The sequence below is a fragment of the Oncorhynchus mykiss genome, chromosome 19, assembly GCF_013265735.2.
Source record: "Oncorhynchus mykiss isolate Arlee chromosome 19, USDA_OmykA_1.1, whole genome shotgun sequence".
Taxonomy (NCBI): Eukaryota; Metazoa; Chordata; class Actinopteri; order Salmoniformes; family Salmonidae; genus Oncorhynchus; species Oncorhynchus mykiss.
Genome location: NC_048583.1, coordinates 12,038,089 through 12,057,631, shown reverse-complemented (window position 1 = coordinate 12,057,631; position 19,543 = coordinate 12,038,089). Strand labels below are relative to the sequence as shown.

Genomic DNA, 19,543 nt, shown 5'->3' with positions numbered 1-19,543 from the left:
TCTCCATCCATCGCTTTCCTGGTAATTACAGCACCTGGAAGACATTAAGTGTTTCCTTACCCGAGACAGACTCATTATCATCAGAGCCAATCGGCCGCTCTGCTCTTCTCCTTTTCCTCCGCTCATTCCCTGATGTCCAGGGTCTTCTCCCTTCTACACGTGTAATCCCACCCAGCCTCTTTCTCCCTGTGGCACGTTGACTTTACCTCTTCGTCAAGAAACTCAATTATTCCCATACAGACTCCCATGTTCCCCTCTCCCTTGCCTTCACTCTCCTATTGTAAGTCACTGTCCGAGTCTTCAAAGGCTCCTAACCACAAATGCATAAGACAGATGTGAGCAATTGAGATCGATTTGAGCCAATTAAGAGATATAAGGCCAAATACACGTTTTAAGCTTCCTGAAGTGAGTTTTTGCTCTCGTCTTTGGTCTCCCCCCACATGTCCAGTCCTGGCACAGCCTTACAAACGCAGCCTTCTGTCTCATTTTAGTCATTATAGTTTTCTGTAGAAATATAATAGAACCAGTTTCTCTCTCTCTCGCTCTCCATTTCTCTCATCTTCTTTATTTTTACCTCTCTATATTGTTTATAGTCTCTTCTTTTTTCTTTTTTTCCCCCTCTCTCTCTGTATTGTTTATAACCCTGTTCCTGTGGCGGCCATATTCTTTACCCCTCTCTATATTGTTTATAACCCTGTTCCTGTGGCGGCCATCTTCTTTACCCCTCTCTATATTGTTTATAACCCTGTTCCTGTGGCGGCCATCTTCTTTACACCTCTCTATATTGTTTATAACCCTGTTCCTGTGGCGGCCATCTTCTTTACCCCTCTCTATATTGTTTATAACCCTGTTCCTGTGGCGGCCATCTTCTTTACCCCTCTCTATATTGTTTATAACCCTGTTCCTTTGGCGGCCATCTTCTTTACCCCTCTCTATATTGTTTATAACCCTGTTCCTTTGGCGGCCATCTTCTTTACCCCTCTCTATATTGTTTATAACCCTGTTCCTGTGGCGGCCATCTTCTTTACCCCTCTCTATATTGTTTATAGCCCTGTTCCTGTGGCGGCCATCTTCTTTACCCCTCTCTATATTGTTTATAGCCCTGTTCCTGTGGCGGCCATCTTCTTTACCCCTCTCTGTATTGTTTATAACCCTGTTCCTGTGGCGGCCATCTTCTTTACCCCTCTCTATATTGTTTATAACCCTGTTCTTGTCTCAGCCATATTAATAGTTATTTTGAACTTGACTTACTGCAACGCCAGATCAAGAGTTAGACACTTTTCAAGATGTTGCTTGTGTGTTTGTCGAAAGGGTCATATGTTGTTGTTGTTGTTGTTGTTGCATTACAGCCATATTTACAAGGAAGGCAGTTCTAACCGTTGATGAATTCTTGTCTGGCATCAATGTAGATGTAATTGCTTTTCGAGAGCTGGAACTCAAGGACAGTTTGTATTCAACTCGTTCTGCTTCTGTCAGCATGTAGTCAGTGGTGCTTTACGTTCTTATTCAGAGCAGGCTACAAGGTGGAATGGTGTTGAAGATTGTTTCATCTCCTGTTCTCTCTTCTCTTCTTTTTACCTCTCCACTGTTCCTCTGTTTCTGTTGTCGTTGCCGACCCGGATCTCGTGTCGGTTTTGTTATTGCGGAGATGTTAAACGGGGCCGGTGGTTGTGACTGTGTGATTGTGACTGTGCACCTACGTGTGTGTGTGTGTGTCTATATGTTTGTGCTGATGTGTGTGTGTGTGTGTGTGTGTGTGTGTGAAAACACGGCAGATTCAAGGTTCACCAGTAGAGAGGTGTAATCAGGCAGGACAGGCCTGGGGAAAGATGATTGCCACTTGGTCATCACACAGGGAACCACTTAGACACTGTGTCAACCCCTCGGCTAATGATGACTAATGTCTCCTTCCCCCTGATTCTCTTTACTCTTTTAACACCATCACTGTCTCTGTCTCCATCTAGCTGGCACCACACACAGAAAGAGAAACACTGGTTTTACACACACACACACACACACACACACACACACACACACACACACACACACACATACACACACACACACACACACAGTTTTACATCTCACACATCTCTCTCCCTCTCATCCCACACCTCTTGCTCCTGAGTTTGTACTGTAGACACACCTCACCATGCAATACCTCCAGACAAAGAAGCCCTAGTTGCTCCTGATACTGGCCCCTCCATCATGCTCCATCTGTGGGGTTTGTTTGACTGGTCTCCATCAGGGCCATGTCCGACCAGGGCCTTCCCTCTCTGATTGATCACTTTCTCTCTCTCTCTCGCACGCACAGACACAGTCACAGACACACACATAACTCTCTCTCTCTCTCGCACTCACAGACACAGTCACAGACACACACATAACTCTCTCTCTCACACACACACACACACACACACACACACACACACACACACACACACACACACACACACACACACACACACACACACACACACACACACACACACACACACACACACACAGCTCCATCATTTAGTCCCTCAGTCAGGGTTCTGACACATGGTGTCAAAGGCAACAGCAGTAGCCTGATGGATCATCCTGCTTGTGGATGCCAGTCTGCCTGGTGCTACAGTCTGATAGTGTGTGTGTGATATTAACCACTCAACACCTGTGTACCTGCTGTTCTATCAGCAAGCCTTTGTTAGTCAACAGAACAGAGGTCAGAGTCAGACAGATTGCAGGAACATCGATCACTGCCCTCAAATGGAAATTGGAATTGTTAATTATTTGGAGGATCATTTTTGATGGCGATATGGAAGGAGGGAAGCATCTAGAACGTTTGTGGCGACATATGTGATTATATCTAAATGGGGAATTGGGTGTTTTACCTTCGTTTTTATGGACAGATAAGCAGTGGTGGGAGTGCATATTTTACCATTTCAATCATGAGATATACAACTAATGGAGGCTAAATGATTGATATGGGCCAGCAAGAAATCAGAATAGTAGGAGTCTGACAGAGAAACCAGAACAATGTTCTCATTTCTGGCTAATATTCTTACTGCACATGATGCATGACAAAGCAGACAGTGCAAAAATGACATTAGAACAATTGTTGTGTTGACCGACTGTATAGGTATCCACTATATCCTATCAGTGAGAATAGTGTGTGACTCCTGGTGGTGCTGCCACCGCCATCATGGTTAATGACCCGTCCAGTCTGGTTGAAATGGCACCTCCACCGGGGCCCTGTGTACTCACTCAACCAAGACCCCTTTATAGGTGACAGTGGCATTAGAGGGGTTTAGAGCTGCTCCACACTAGAAACACAAACAAGGGGGCCAACACAAGAACAACACTCAAGGAACATACTTTGAAAGGCTTGGTTTTTTGTTGTTGGTAAGGACTGATGCTTTGGAGAACAAAGCATGTGCTTCGGATAGGGCTGCTCATGTTGTCGTGGGTGATATCTTGGGTTGTATCTTCACAACCAACACGTTCATATTTCCTCACCGTCATCCGTTTTATTTCTGTGTTTAATGAGCCACTGGAATTAGCTTTGCACCAGTCGTTTAGAAAAATAAAATCACGTCTCTCAGTTGATCATTTGAAATGGAACATTGGGTTCAACTCAGACGACAGACAGTCCATGTAGAAAACAGATTCTAGCCTCTATTTCCTCCCTCAATACATGAATGGAATTGAGAATGGATAAATGGAATCTCCTAGCTAACAGAGATGGGCAGGTTATCCAAACACTATCACTAGCTAGTTGACTTTCCTCTCCTCCATTTAACCCCCTTAGACCCCTGCCTCTGGAGAGTGGAGGTTATTTATTAGCTCAGTTATCTTCTTAAAGGGACGGCTCTCAACACGACCATACAGATCATCTAGCTCGGATTGAATCACCTCGGAATCTTCCACATAGCCATGGGGTTCCATTCATCCAGTCAGGGAAGACCCCTTTTCACTCTCCCTCTCTCTTCCTCTCTTTCCCCCAACCCCAACCCTTCTTGCCCCTTCAAACACTCCTAAGAGAGGTCTACTCTCCACCCCACACCCCTTCTCCAATCCAATTAAGCCAGGGACAAAAGCAGGATTAGTGAAGAGTTTACCTCAGTGGAGCTCCACAGCGACCCCCAAAAAGGCCCGTCAATGGTAAAAAGGCCAAAGGGGGCTTTGGGAGTTTGAGGGATAGCGGGGAGAATGTGATAGGCGCTGGCCAGCGATCTTAACCTGTCTGATGTTTGTGTGGCGAACGGTGGCTCAATGCGGCGGCGGTTTAGAGGGAAGTTGGAGGTTGGGGACAATGCCTCAGTCTTTGACCACTTTGCTCCAGAAGCTTGGGCCTGTCTCCCCGATTTTCTCTGCACCTCTGAATTTCAATGAAAAGCGCCTCCATCTCCTCTCTCCTCCATTCATGAAGGGGCTAGCGTTGGCTGACTGGCTTGACACTTCGAGGAGCGTTTTTCTAGTCGTTGAAGTTGTATCCCACCTCCGACAGGTGCAACCTCGTGGTCTCGAGGGACGGTTTTGTACTTCTTAAAAGATAGCTGTTGGATATAGTATTTAATCAATGAAAGAAACCAACCGTTTTAAAGCCTTTGTGGACAATTTTAGGCCTGGGAAGAGTCTCTGTCCCCGGGTCAATGATAAGTACAGTAGCAACATCCGTCTGTTATTGTTCTCTTGTCTTCTTTTGAACGGCCATCGTTGCCCCGAAGTAGCAGGTAAAATGCAGGGACAGGCAGCCTACTAAATCTGCATAGGTCTGGCGAATTTCACGCTCCTCTTCCCTTCACTTATGTGGCCTTATCCCTCCTTTATTCCACCATCACCCCAGAGCCACCAACTCTGCCCTCACCGGCCCCAAGGTTAAAGAGCTTTAAGTCTCAACCCAAAACTGTTAAGGGGAGAGAAACGCCAGGCCTTGAATGGGGAAAGGGGGGTTTTGTGTACCCCCTCTGGCTAAACTGATCCCTATCTCTGTGTAATTACCTAAAGAAATCAAACTTTATCTCCTCCTTCACCTCAAGAAAGAAAGTGGCACATTGACCCACACACTGGGTTACCAGATTGGGTTTGGTCTTATCCTCTTGTTGTTTTTTAAATTCTCATAAAAAAGTTCCCAGCTACTGTTTTGTGTTACTATTCATATCCCACCGCTGCCACCTATTGCACTTGCTACCTCTAACAGTTTGGTTTCTTATTATCTCTCCAGAGCTCCTTGTCCCTGGCCTCGATCTGCACAAAAGCTCACTTGTTTAATGAGTCTATGCATTGAGGGCTTCACTTCTCTGCCAATTAACCCCAGGACCATTCCGTCATTTTCCTAAATCCACACGCGGCTTTTTTTGTTCACGCTTTATAAGGCTAAGCCGCTAGCTAGCGCCGGAGCAGGGGCCGGGCTGGAAAGTTAAAAGGCTAACCTGTTAGCAAACACAGTGGAGAGGGACATAAAAGGTTTAATCCCTATTAGGATAAATTCAAACTAAATGGCCCCAAATATCCTTTGAAAAGAAGGGACTTCCTTCAAAGAGTATAGCCCCAAACTAAGCAGCGTTTGGGGGTAAATGCGCTTGGCTTGGATGTCACTACTATAAACTCGACTCAACGCAAGCTTGGGCCCTCTTTATTTTTCTTCAAATCTCTCACACTCCAGCGGTTTCTTAGGCCTGTTTATTTGCTCAGTGTCGTGGTTTGTTTTACTTGCCTCGAGGCAGATAGACTCCTATACGTGACCAGTGATTAGAGCTTGAATCACTCAGCTACATGCGGGTACAACAATCGTGTCCATCAATCATGCCCTAATGACACAAATCCTTTGGCAAAAATGTATTGGATGAATTTGTGTCGAATATTTTCTGTAATTCCCTGAAACAGACCTGTGTGTAGTGTGCATATGTATGTTACTGCGTGCAGTAGTGTGCTATCTTAATTGCCTATTGTTGTGGGGATGACTGCTGGGGTGAGAAAGTAGAGTCATGTGTTTTCCACCATTCTGCAGGTCCCATGATCCTAGAACTCTCACTATGGGGCCAGATCATTTTTTTCCCCTCTTAGATGTGGTTCCCCCCCCCCTCCACTCCTCCTCCTTTCACATTCTGGGTGACTGTATCACACCTTGTTTGGATAGTCCATCTGTAGATGCTCTACAGACTAACTGTCTAATAGCCCTTATCCTAACCTTTATTCTAAACCCAACCCTATTCGTAACCGTAGCAAGCAGTTGCTTATCAACAGTATGATAGTATGACTATCTGTAGATCACCGATATGGGACATAACAAAGACAGTGAGATCCAATTATATACCTATTATACTTATACTCTCGCTCTCTCGCTCTCTTTCTCACTCTCTTTCTCTCTTTCACTCGCTCTCTCTCTCTCGCTCTCTTTCTCTCGCTCTCTCTCTCTCTCTCCTCTCATTCTCTCTCTCTCCTCTCGCTTTCTTTCTCACTCTCTCTCTCTCTCTCGCTCTCGCTCTCGCTCTCTCTCTCTGACTTACCTCCTCTCTGTTTTTTCCTGGTATCACTCAAACTCAACAACAAATTTTGTCCTAATTGGCTCCAGAGGGCTGAGGGGGGGACTGGGGTGAGTCAGAGGGGCCCGTACATGCCAGCGGAGGCGAGGGCCCTGATTGGAGCAGAGGCCCAGGCCCTCGTTAGTCTCCCCCTTCCACACCCCTTCTCTACCTCGTACTCATTAGTCTGATGAACTCATTCTCTGATGGAGGGTGACATGGCTGGGTGTGGTGTGCCAGGCTGGAACAGAACCCAACCGGGGGAGGGGGGTTCTGAGGCAAAGCCTGTGTGTGTCAGATGAAGGGTGAGCAAGGGTGAGGGAGGGAGGAGGTGGGGTTGGGGGATATAGGAGTTCCACAGGAGGCAGAGCCCATGTAGATGAAGTCCCAGGGAAGGCTAACGTCAAACTCATGGACTCAAGTGTCTGCTTGTGTTAGTCTTCGCTTTCATATTCATTTAGGTTTGGACAGTCGTAAACTCCAGACTCTCGTCTCAGACCGCTGCTGTGGTTATCATACCTGATTTTGATTTTGTGGTCAGTGAAGCGAAGGAAGAAGAGTTGGAAAATATGCTGCTGGGGTTCTTCAGATGTCCAGACGGTGACTAGGCTATACAGGGTCCTTGATCTTCTAGCTCGTGATTCAAAGTGTTGTAGTCCAACTACTGCTGCTTCTGTTTGGTTGGGAATTGGGGAAGTCCATGGAAATACTCAGGGAGAATTGGTGTGATCTGTAATGCAGAATCATGTGCACCTGGCTGTTGAGAAGGTGGTGTAAACATTGTAGTTATTTCACATGGGGGGGGGGGGGTAAAGGGGCCTGATTAATGTTCACATAGGCCTTTGCACACAAACACCCCCTCTATACAAAACACATTCCCATTGGAATACGTAGCACACACACAAATATCCGCACACAGAGAGAGTTTGTGTGTGTGTGTTCGTCAGAGTGTGTGAGGAGGGGGGGGGTGGGTAAATGAGTGTGTGTGTGTGTGTGTGTGTGTGTGTGTGTGTGTGTTTGCGCGTCGCAAAAGCAATTCCAATTCCGTACTGATAAGTCCAGAGGTTTCTTTTTCACTACAAACCCTATCAACTTCCCCAATATGGCTGCTCCCTCTCTCCCTCTACCCCCCCCCCCCCCCCCCTCCCCCGTCTCTGTTTTGATGTTGATTGATCACCTCTCTTCCTCCCGCTCATTAATTTCATCACTTTATCTCCAGCTCTTCATAGGACCACAAGGTGATAATAAATCCCTCCTCCGTGATCCTTTAACCGAAGCAGCCGCGCGGAAACGCTTAATAACAGCCTACAAATTGAACTTCAATCACCTCATTTTCCTTCAAAGGCCACAGACAGACGCAACACAAGGCGTACTAAACCAAATGCAAAAACGCTATTTTATTCTTCCCTCTTGCCACACCATCCTTAGATTAATTTCCTGATTGACATTGTACAATAAAGTTTTATTCAATTCTAATAAGCGACATTGGTTGCTATCTACTATGTAACACTGTTTCCTTTTTCCCCCTCAATGCCAGGAAGTCCTTATCAGCCCAAACACCCGCGCCTCGTCTCCCCAATAGAGAACGCTATTGAGAGACTAATTTATCTTGTAACTCACACACACACACACACACACACACACACTTATCTTGTAACACTCACAGCACAACTACCCTGCTACCTTGTTCTCCTCTCATGTTAGATGGTATTTTCAATGACATTTGTGTCAGGAACCCAAACGGGTGGTGCTTTGCCCCCAGTCCAGGTCAAACCAGTTTATTTGTCACATGACAGAATATTACAGATGTAAACCGCACAGTGAAATATCAGACGTACGAAGTAGAACATCCAGAATAGGATCTTTAATAAACCACAGCAGCAGCAAGCTTGAGGAGTCGGGGGTGAGGAGGGGTGTGTTGGTGGGTAGTCATTTCTGGAGTGGGGAGGGTGTGATGGAGTAGGTCCATTGGCAGGGATCGGCTGAGAGATTGGTGTGTGTGTGTGTGTGTCGGATAGCGGTGGATAGCTAGGGGGGTTGGTAGAGGCACATCTCTCCCCCGGTCCCCCTTCATGTGTCCCTCTTCATTCCAGAGTCATTTGGGTGTCTGACAGAGACAAACGATAGTGCTTCAGAAATGACCAGCAGCCCAGGCACAAACAGGTTGAATAACTCCCAGTGCGGCAGAGAGGGAGAGTGAGTGTGATTGTGAGAGAGAGAGAAAAAAAAGCCTCACAATCGAGACTCAAAGCCTTTTGTTGTTCTGTTTGGCTGCATGCATCCTCTGTGGTGTCAGTCACTTTGAAATTCAGCTTGGAGTCAGAGAGCTGAATTGATGAGAATTGCTGTACCTGAAACAGGGGACGAGAAAGTTATATTAAGCCATAATCAAATGCATAAGAGTGAAGATGGCTAGGGATTTTGTTTTTTGCAACCCTGTAGAGCTATTGTCTTTGAGAATTACAAGATTTATGTCAATTTATATTTCAATATTTTTTTTCTATCAAAACCATTCTATCTCGGTTTGTCAATTCAAACTATTATCCTTCAACAGTCCCATACGTCACAGTCTGTTCTTTCTCTCCCTGCTTCATTGGTTCTTGGAATTGTGTGTTCCGAGTCTGACTTCTGCATTAATTCAATAAGCACTCCATCAGGCAGGCCAATCAGAAGAGGCCTCCATCAGGCGGCAGGCCAATCAACAGGGGCCATTTCTGGCCACATCTGGAGGAGGTTGAGGGGAGTTAGAGTGGTGGTGTTTCACCTTCAAGGCCTTCAGGGCCAGTGATGGAGACAGATGGAGGCCTGGAGGGCTGCAGCCACAAACACCTGCAGTCTGGAGCCATTAGGTATAAATGCAATCGGAGACTCTGAGACACTAGGAAGCATACAGTATATACCACCATGGTACTTTATTCCAGTATATGGCCCTTTCAAATAAATTGTAGAATAAAGTCATATCTACAATTCTCTGGAATATATTTTAGGTACCTTCTCTACCACAGTCATCTTTGTTGACTTGTTTATTACTGTGCTTTGGTCCACTGTCTGACTCCATTCTTCTTTAGTGATTTAATTCTCATTCTCCTCTCCTCTTTATCTGTTTCCTACTGACCCCTCCTCTGTCTATCTATCACAGCCGTAGCATATGTAGCAATAACTCCAGCCCCGGACAGTAACGACCTCACCGCTGCAATTTGTCCAGCAGCCGCTTCGACCAAGTGGGTCATAGGCGGCACACCTTTCTCTCCCCTGGATAGTTTATCGTGCCACTGTGTCACCCTCCAAGCTTTTTCAACTGTAAGGGAAAAGGTGTGTGTGGAGGAGAGGGAGGGAATGTGACTCCCGCCCTGGAACTTTACAAGACAGGGTTTCTGAAAAACATCGGTCTCAAATATTATATCTGGATACGTTTTTGGAGTGAAGATGCATCGGTCTGGTTCACAATATGATATGAGGTGACGAGCGGCGTCGCTTCTAGACCTGTCATACCTGTCATATGAGAGACATCATCAATTTAGCCCTCAGTGCCTCACAGACAAGTACTCACTCTGAGGAGGAGAGGATCACTGGAAACACACTAGGGTGTAGAAATGAACACCTGGAACAGAGAGTAAAGTTTACTCACCCACCCACCTGGGGCAGAGAGTAAAGTTTACTCACCCACCCACCCACCCACCTGGGGCAGAGAGTAAAGTTTACTCACCCACCCACCCACCCACCTGGGGCAGAGAGTAAAGGTTACCCACCCACCCACTTGGAACAGAGAGTAAAGTTTACTCACTCACCCACCCACCCACTCACCCACCCGCAGTGTGTGTGTATCTCGTTCTGTCTGTGTGTGTCTGTGACATGTAGTGTGGTTGAGGAGGCAGTGTGTGTGTATCTCGTTCTGTCTGTGTGTGTGTGTCTGTGACATGTAGTGTGGTTGAGGAGGCAGTGTGTGTGTCTCGCTCTGTCTGTGTGTGTGTGTCTGTAACATGTAGTCTGATGAGTGGTCGGTGTTGTTGACATGTGAACCTGATGGCCACCCTGTCTGTCTGTCCATCCTTACAGCGGATAGAGAAGTCAGACTGATCCAACTGTCTGTCTGAGGCGGTTTGTCATGACCTTCAGATCAGACTGGTAAACGGACTCTGACAGACAGGGCAGGAGACACGCAGACCAGACTGACAGACAGGACAGGGCAGGAGACACGCAGACCAGACTGGTAAACAGACTGACAGACAGGACAGGGCAGGAGACACGCAGACCAGACTGTCATATCTAGTTATTTAGACACTGCTTTGTTATACATCGTTGAGATATATTTGTAAGTACACAGTGATGATCATACAATAACGAGAATACAGTATATTACTAAAATAAAGTCAGTTGATTGGCGTGATGCAGACTGCAGTTTAAAACGTCCCCCGATCCTCCCCCAGTCCCACAGGCAGTGTTGTTGTGTCATGCTCTGTTGAGGCTGTGGGTTGTAGAGTGTCAGTGTGCAACACAGTCTGTTAACACTGATCAAATAGGGTTAATTGTATCACAGGGAGTGGTGGCTGCTGTAGACGGTCATTGCCTGCCTTGTCTGCAGTGTGGAGATCAGTCCATGAGTGGCTGAAAGATGACGAGAAGTGATTTTCATAATTGAAAAAAATCTGGTGGATGAAGACTCACCTAGATCCACTAAGACTTCATCAAAAATAGAAAGATCAAACTGATGAGGAAAAAACCTGACAAAATACCCATCTTTCTCACCTAGATCCTTATAAAACCTTCATCAAAAAACACATAATAGTGTCTTTCACAAATAACTTTGACGCCCAATGAAAGAAAATCCCTTCATAAGTCCTTTTGGATATTCTGTACCAGAAGCCACAGCTTGAGGGGTTATTGTGACAGTGTTCCCATGGTGACGGGGCTGATGGGAGGCTGGTACGGTGTGGGGTCGTCCTGGGCCCAGCCTGTTAGGGTAGTGTAGGTGAGAGTCTGGGAGAGAGACGGACGGGCAGACCAGTCTCTCCTCCAAACATCTCTAATCCACATTTAATTGAACTCCAGAGACTTTGAAGTGAGGCTGTGGTGCAGGCAGATCTTATTCCTCTGAGAGGAGGGAGGGAGAGAGAGGGGGGGAGAGAGAGAGGGGTGGGGGGGGGAGAGGCTGCCAGGACGTCCTCAGCTAAGAGCCCCAGCTGCTCCCTTCCACTGCAACCTACCCTTTAATGAGCTCCTTGAAGCTAGTGCTGGAGTTAGCACACTATGCTAGTCGCATATTTGAATATTTCTTACCCCTTGGTGCCATACCTCAGTGACCCCTCTTCAATCCCCATGTCCCTTAACACCTAGTGTCATTAAAAGAGCTTTGAAACAAAAAGGGAGAGGCCCGGGTGAGTAAAAAAAAAAAAAAAAAAAGAAGCTAGTCAACAAAGCAACGATAAGTGGGTTAGCGCAGAATCTAAAGATTGGATTAGCTTGAATATGAATCGCAGGAGGCCCGGACCGAGCATCTGTGGCTGTCAGGAGGGCTGACAGGCGTCGAGACAAGTCACTCTGACAACCGCAGAGAGAGAGAGAGTCCATTCTCCACAGAGAGAGATTAGGCTCAGCTCATTTTAGCATTTTTGCATTCTTTAGCGTTAGCCGACAAGCTCCTGTTTAACCTTGCAAGGTGGCAGTCCCCTTGTTAGAGGAATTAGAGAAAGCAGGTTAACTGACTATTTTGCATAAACTGTGCTGTTGACCCAATAGCACTCTTCATAAAAGCGTTGTCAAACCCAACTAGCTCTCACTGTCTCACGTCAGAATTAGATGTTAATCCATATTTATTAAACTTCAAATTTTAAAGTTGTTGCAAATGTCAAATTTCGAAGTGTTTAAGGTTAAGTTTAGGAAATAACTCTGCATTTTTAAGTTTAGGGTTAAATTTAGGCATTAACTCTGAAATCTTAAGATGAAGCATTAACTCTAAATGGTTAAGTGGCTGATTTTACACGTCATCTCCCGATGTCCTCAGACGTGGACAGACGTCGAACACTGACTTGTATCACCGGTGACCTGGCTGGTCAAACCGGTCTTAATCTGGTGAAAACTGAGCCATTAAAAACCACTGCAATGGGCAGTTTGTGTTGGCATTATAGATTTATCTGAACAACATATCACTGTTTTGTGAACACATTTTACGTTTGGCCTTGTAATTGGTACTCTTCAGAAAAGTAATAATTTTTTAGCTCTGAATATTGGTGCATACTTGAAATGATCTTGACAATAGTATGCATCTGATTCTGACTATGTCTTTATTTATATTTTAAGCAGAGAGGATACCTGCTGTCTAAATTACTGATGAGCTTTTAGTGAACTAAATGTCTGCCTCGTCCTTCCCTCCCTCCTCCCTCTGAATAGGGCTCATTCTCTCGTTAAAGGAATCCCTTTTTCACGGAGGCTGATCAATATAACACATTAATCCTGCTGTTCGGGACGACGCGTCACTTGGCTGTGATGAATGAACTAACACAGCCTTCTCTCCTCTCTCTCTTCTCTCCTCTCTTCTTCTCTCCTCTTCTTCTCCCCTTCTCTCTTCCTCTCTCTTCCTTTCTCTTCCTCTCTCCTCCTCTCTTCTCTCATGTCTTCTCTTCTCTTCCTCTCTCTTCCTGTCTCTTCCTCTCTCTTCCTTTCTTTCTTTCTCCTCTCTCCTCTCTTCTCTTCCTCTCTTCTTTCACTACTTTCTTATCTCCTGTCTTTGCTCACCTCTCACTCTCATACCTTTCCTCCCTCTCTCCGCTCCCCTCCCTCTCTCCTCTCCTTACCACTACTCTCCTCTCCAGATCCTAACCTACACAGAGGGCCTTCATGGTAAATGGCTGTTCACAGAGATCAGGGCTGTCTTCTCCAGACGTTACTTGCTACAGAACACTGCTCTGGAGATTTTCATGGCCAACAGAAGTAAGACCCACAACCAGCATATTTTATTCTAATATTATTCAGTAGAATCACAACCCTTAAATTATGACATGAGTTTGGATTTGAATCTGAAAGACAAATGAATGAAATGTTTCTTTGCTAGGATCTTTTTGAAAGCGTATAGATTTGATTTAGAATTTGAAGCTGCTCCATTATCTGTGGAAACCAAGCCATGGATTGACAGAACTTGTTTGCCTCCCTCTGTAGCTGCGGTCATGTTCAACTTCCCAGATGCAGGCACGGTCAAGAAGGTGGTCCAATGCCTCCCTCGCGTGGGGGTGGGCACCAACTTTGGTCTCCCACAGACCAGGTCAGTCTATCTCTTTGTATTTTGTTCTCTCTCTCTGTCTCTCTCTCTGTCTCTCTCTGTCTCTCTCTCTCTGTCGCTGTCTCTGTCTCTCTGTCTCTCTCTCTCCATCTTCTTGCGGTGGAGGGTTGGTATGTGTTCATCCCCACTGTGTCTCGTTAGCTGACACTAAACACTTGTGGGCTTAGCGTGTAACACTGGCATTTCACGTGTCACACCGTCACGCTTCAGCACGTTCTGAGGAAACCACCACAGAAAGAGTGGAGAACACACACACACACACACACACACACACACACACACACACACACACACACACACACACACACACACACACACAGCCCCCCCAACTCTCTCCCTCTTCTCCTCTTGCCTTCTTATGACTGCATGTCTGCAGCACCCTGCCATAGCCAAGTCCAGCCTGTGTACTGCACTGTCATGGCTGTAGCCAAGCCAAAGACAGAATGGAAATTGAGAAATGTCCAAGAAAATTCCCAAGGAGTATCTGTGTTTTGCTGCATAGTTGGTGTGATAGTGATATGTACCATCCATTTTGTAACCCATGAGAGAGTGTTGAAATGTGTGTTTTTGTTAGTCAGATTGTGTGGATCTGTTTGTTTTTGTGTTTGTGTGTGTGCGTGCACACGGGAGGGAGCGAGAGTGTGTCAGTCCCATTAATCAACATGGTGTAGCTCAGCCTGGGGGCGCCGTGTCTCTCTTGACCTGGAGACAGCTGTACAGTCCAGTCCTGTTCTCACACCATCACTACTCCCTCAGCATTACATTATACATCCTTTACCACAACCTGCAGTACCTCTACCTCAATGTTTACCAAATCCTGCAGTACCTCTACCTCACAATGTTTACCACAACCTGCAGTACCTCTACCTCAATGTTTACCACAACCTGCAGTATCTCTACCTCAATGTTTACCACAACCTGCAGTACCTCTACCTCAATGTTTACCACAACCTGTAGTACCTCTACCTCACAATGTTTACCACAACCTGCAGTACCTCTACCACAATGTTTACCACAACCTGCAGTACCTCTACCACAATGTTTACCACAACCTGCAGTACCTCTACCTCAATGTTTACCACAACCTGTAGTACCTCTACCTCACAATGTTTACCACAACCTGCAGTACCTCTACCTCAATGTTTACCACAACCTGCAGTACCTCTACCTCACAAGGTTTACCACAGCCTGCAGTACCTCTACCTCACAATGTTTACCACAACCTGCAGTACCTTTACCTCACAATGTTTACCACAACCTGCAGTACCTCTACCTCACAATGTTTACCACAACCTGCAGTACCTCTACCTCACAATGTTTACCACAACCTACAGTACCTCTACCTCACAATGTTTACCACAACCTGCAGTACCTCTACCTCACAATGTTTACCACAATCTACAGTACCTCTACCTCACACTATAATGTTTACCACAACCTGCAGTACCTCTACCTCACACTATAATGTTTACCACAACCTACAGTACCTCTACCTCACACTGTAATGTTTACCACAACCTGCAGTACCTCTACCTCACACTATAATGTTTACCACAACCTGCAGTACCTCTACCTCACAATGTTTACCACAACCTGCAGTACCTCTACCTCACAATGTTTACCACAACCTGCAGTACCTCTACTTCACAATGTTTACCACAACCTGTAGTACCTCTACCTCACACTATAATGTTTACCACAACCTACAGTACCTCTACCTCACACTATAATGTTTACCACAACCTGCAGTACCTCTACCTCACATTATAATGTTTACCACAACCTACAGTACCTCTACCTCACAGTGTTTACCACAACCTGCAGTACCTCTACCTCACAATGTTTACCACAACCTACAGTACCTCTACCTCACAATGTTTACCACAACCTGCAGTACCTCTACCTCACAATGTTTACCACAACCTGCAGTACCTCTACTTCACAATGTTTACCACAACCTGCAGTACCTCTACCTCACATTATAATGTTTACCACAACCTACAGTACCTCTACCTCACAATGTTTACCACAACCTGCAGTACCTCTACCTCACACTATGTTTACCACAACCTGCAGTACCTCTACCTCACAGTGTTTACCACAACCTGCAGTACCTCTACCTCACACTATAATGTTTACCACAACCTGCAGTGCCTCTACCTCACAATGTTTACCACAACCTGCAGTACCTCTACCTCACACTATAATGTTTACCACAACCTGCAGTACCTCTACCTCACACTATAATGTTTACCACAACCTGCAGTACCTCTACTTCACAATGTTTACCACAACCTGCAGTACCTCTACCTCACATTATAATGTTTACCACAACCTACAGTACCTCTACCTCACAATGTTTACCACAACCTGCAGTACCTCTACCTCACACTATGTTTACCACAACCTGCAGTACCTCTACCTCACAGTGTTTACCACAACCTGCAGTACCTCTACCTCACACTATAATGTTTACCACAACCTGCAGTGCCTCTACCTCACAATGTTTACCACAACCTGCAGTACCTCTACCTCACACTATAATGTTTACCACAACCTGCAGTACCTCTACCTCACACTATAATGTTTACCACAACCTGCAGTACCTCTACCTCACACTGTTTACCACAACCTGCAGTACCTCTACCTCACAATGTTTACCACAACCTGCAGTACCTCTACCTCACACTATAATGTTTACCACAACCTGCAGTACCTCTACCTCACAGTGTTTACCACAACCTGCAGTACCTCTACCTCACACTATAATGTTTACCACAACCTGCAGTGCCTCTACCTCACAATGTTTACCACAACCTACAGTACCTCTACCTCACACTATAATGTTTACCACAACCTGCAGTACCTCTACCTCACACTATAATGTTTACCACAACCTGCAGTACCTCTACCTCACAATGTTTACCACAACCTGCAGTACCTCTACCTCACAATGTTTACCACAACCTGCAGTACCTCTACTTCACAATGTTTACCACAACCTGCAGTACCTCTACCTCACACTATAATGTTTACCACAACCTGTAGTACCTCTACCTCACACTATAATGTTTACCACAACCTACAGTACCTCTACCTCACACTATAATGTTTACCATAACCTGCAGTACCTCTACCTCACACTATGTTTACCACAACCTGCAGTGCCTCTACCTCACAATGTTTACCACAACCTGCAATACCTCTACCTCATAATGTTTACCACAACCTACTGTACCTCTACCTCACACTATAATGTTTACCACAACCTATCGTACCTCTACCTCACAATATGTTTACCACAATATACAGCACCTCTACCTCACAATGTTTACCACAACCTACAATACCTCTACCTCACATTATGTTTACCACAATCTACAGTACCTCTACCTCACACTATAATGTTTGCCACAACCTACAGTACCTCTACCTCATACTATAATGTTTACCACAATGTTTACCACAACCTGCAGTACCTCTTCCTCACACTATAATGTTTACCAGTACCTCTACCTCACAATGTTTACCACAACCTGCAGTACCTCTACCTCACACTATAATGTTTACCACAACCTACAGTACCTCTACCTCACACTATAATGTTTACCATAACCTGCAGTACCTCTACCTCACACTATGTTTACCACAACCTGCAGTGCCTCTACCTCACAATGTTTACCACAACCTGCAGTACCTCTACCTCATAATGTTTACCACAACCTACTGTACCTCTACCTCACACTATAATGTTTACCACAACCTATCGTACCTCTACCTCACAATATGTTTACCACAATATACAGCACCTCTACCTCACAATGTTTACCACAACCTACGATACCTCTACCTCACATTATGTTTACCACAATCTACAGTACCTCTACCTCACACTATAATGTTTGCCACAACCTACAGTACCTCTACCTCATACTATAATGTTTACCACAATGTTTACCACAACCTGCAGTACCTCTTCCTCACACTATAATGTTTACCAGTACCTCTACCTCACACTATGTTTACCACAACCTGCAGTGCCTCTACCTCACAATGTTTACCACAACCTACAATACCTCTACCTCACATTATGTTTACCACAATCTACAGTACCTCTACCTCACACTATAATGTTTGCCACAACCTACAGTACCTCTACCTCATACTATAATGTTTACCACAATGTTTACCACAACCTGCAGTACCTCTTCCTCACACTATAATGTTTACCAGTACCTCTACCTCACACTATGTTTACCACAACCTGCAGTACCTCTACCTCACACTATAATGTTTACCACAACATTTCCCTAACATTCAGAGAGTTTTCTGTTGGTATATCGGCTACCTAGGCTTCACCCCAACCTCTCTTCCACTATACATTAATGTCTCAAAAATGTTGGCTCTAACATTCAGATAGCATTTTAGGTACCATTAAAGAAACTAGATTTCCCTAGCATTTGTTCTCTGGCCTAACCTTCATATGGGTTAGCACTTGATCAAGACAAAGTAGAATATTTTGGACTACAGGAAAAGGAGGACCAAGCACTCCCCCGTTCTCATCGACTGGGCTGTAATGGAGCAGGTTGAGAGCTTCAAGTTCTTTGGTGTCCACAACACCAACAAACTAACATGGTCCAAGCACACCAAGACAGTCGTGAAATCCTCAGATCTTTGGTTGTATCACTTCCTGGTATGGCAACTGCTCAGCCTCTGACCGCAAGGCACTACAGAGGGTAGTGCGTATGGCCAGGTACATCACGCCAAGCTTCCTGCCATCCAGGACCTCTATACCAGGTGGTGTCAGGGGAAGGCCCTAAAAGTTGTCAAAGACTCCAGCCACCCTAGACATAGACTGTTCTCTCTGCTACCGCACGGCAAGCGGTACTGGAGCGCCAAGTCTAGGTCCAAGAGGCTTCTAAACAGCTTCTACCCCCAAGCCATAAGACTCCTGAACATCTAATCAAACTACTACCCAGACTATTTGCATTGCCCCCCCTCTTTTTACACTGCTGCTACTCTCTGTTTACTATCTATGCAGAGTCACTTTAACTCTACCTACATGTACATATTACCTCAACTACCATGACTAACCTGTGCCCCCGCACATTGAATCTGTACCGGTACCCCCTGTATATAGCCTCCACATTGACTCTGTACCGGTACCCCCTGTATGTAGCCTCCACATTGACTCTGTACCGGTACCCCCTGTATGTAGCCTCCACATTGACTCTTTACCGGTACCCCCTGTATGTAGCCTCCACATTGACTCTGTACCGGTACCCCCTGTATGTAGCCTCCACATTGACTCTGTACCGGTACCCCCTGTATGTAGCCTCCACATTGACTCTGTACCGGTACCCCCTGTATGTAGCCTCCACATTGACTCTGTACCGGTACCCCCTGTATGTAGCCTCGCTATAGTTATTTTACTGCTGCTCTTTAATTATTTGTTACTTTTATCTTTTCTTATTTTTTATTTTTTTTAAACTGCATTGTGGGTTAAGGGCTTGTAAGTAAGCATTTCACTGTTTCACCTGTTGTATTCGGCGCATGTGACAAATAAGATTAGATTAGATTTGATTTTAGCTGCCTTGTATATAATTCAGAGATGTTGCCCTAACGTTTGTTCAGTGTTTTGAAGCTTTAAACTGGGAGTTGTAAAGGGGTGATTTTGACTTTCTGCTGGCTTAATGACTATAATCTCACACTGTGACAGTGATTTATTCCATCATTTGCCTTTGTTTTAATTGGATTGGGGGTC

At 45.4% G+C, this 19,543-nt stretch overlaps 1 protein-coding gene across 7 annotated transcripts in view; it reads left to right on the top strand.

Moving 5' to 3' along the window:
• Positions 1 to 19,543, top strand: part of LOC110497375 (lipopolysaccharide-responsive and beige-like anchor protein) — a 328,302-nt gene that overhangs the window by 203,690 nt on the left and 105,069 nt on the right. For all 7 annotated transcript variants that reach the window (XM_036954299.1, XM_036954302.1, XM_036954301.1 and 4 more), the window contains 2 exons: positions 13,316 to 13,433; positions 13,659 to 13,761. In XM_036954299.1, coding sequence (XP_036810194.1) covers positions 13,316 to 13,433; positions 13,659 to 13,761 — 221 coding nt within the window. The remainder of the gene's footprint in view (positions 1 to 13,315; positions 13,434 to 13,658; positions 13,762 to 19,543) is intronic.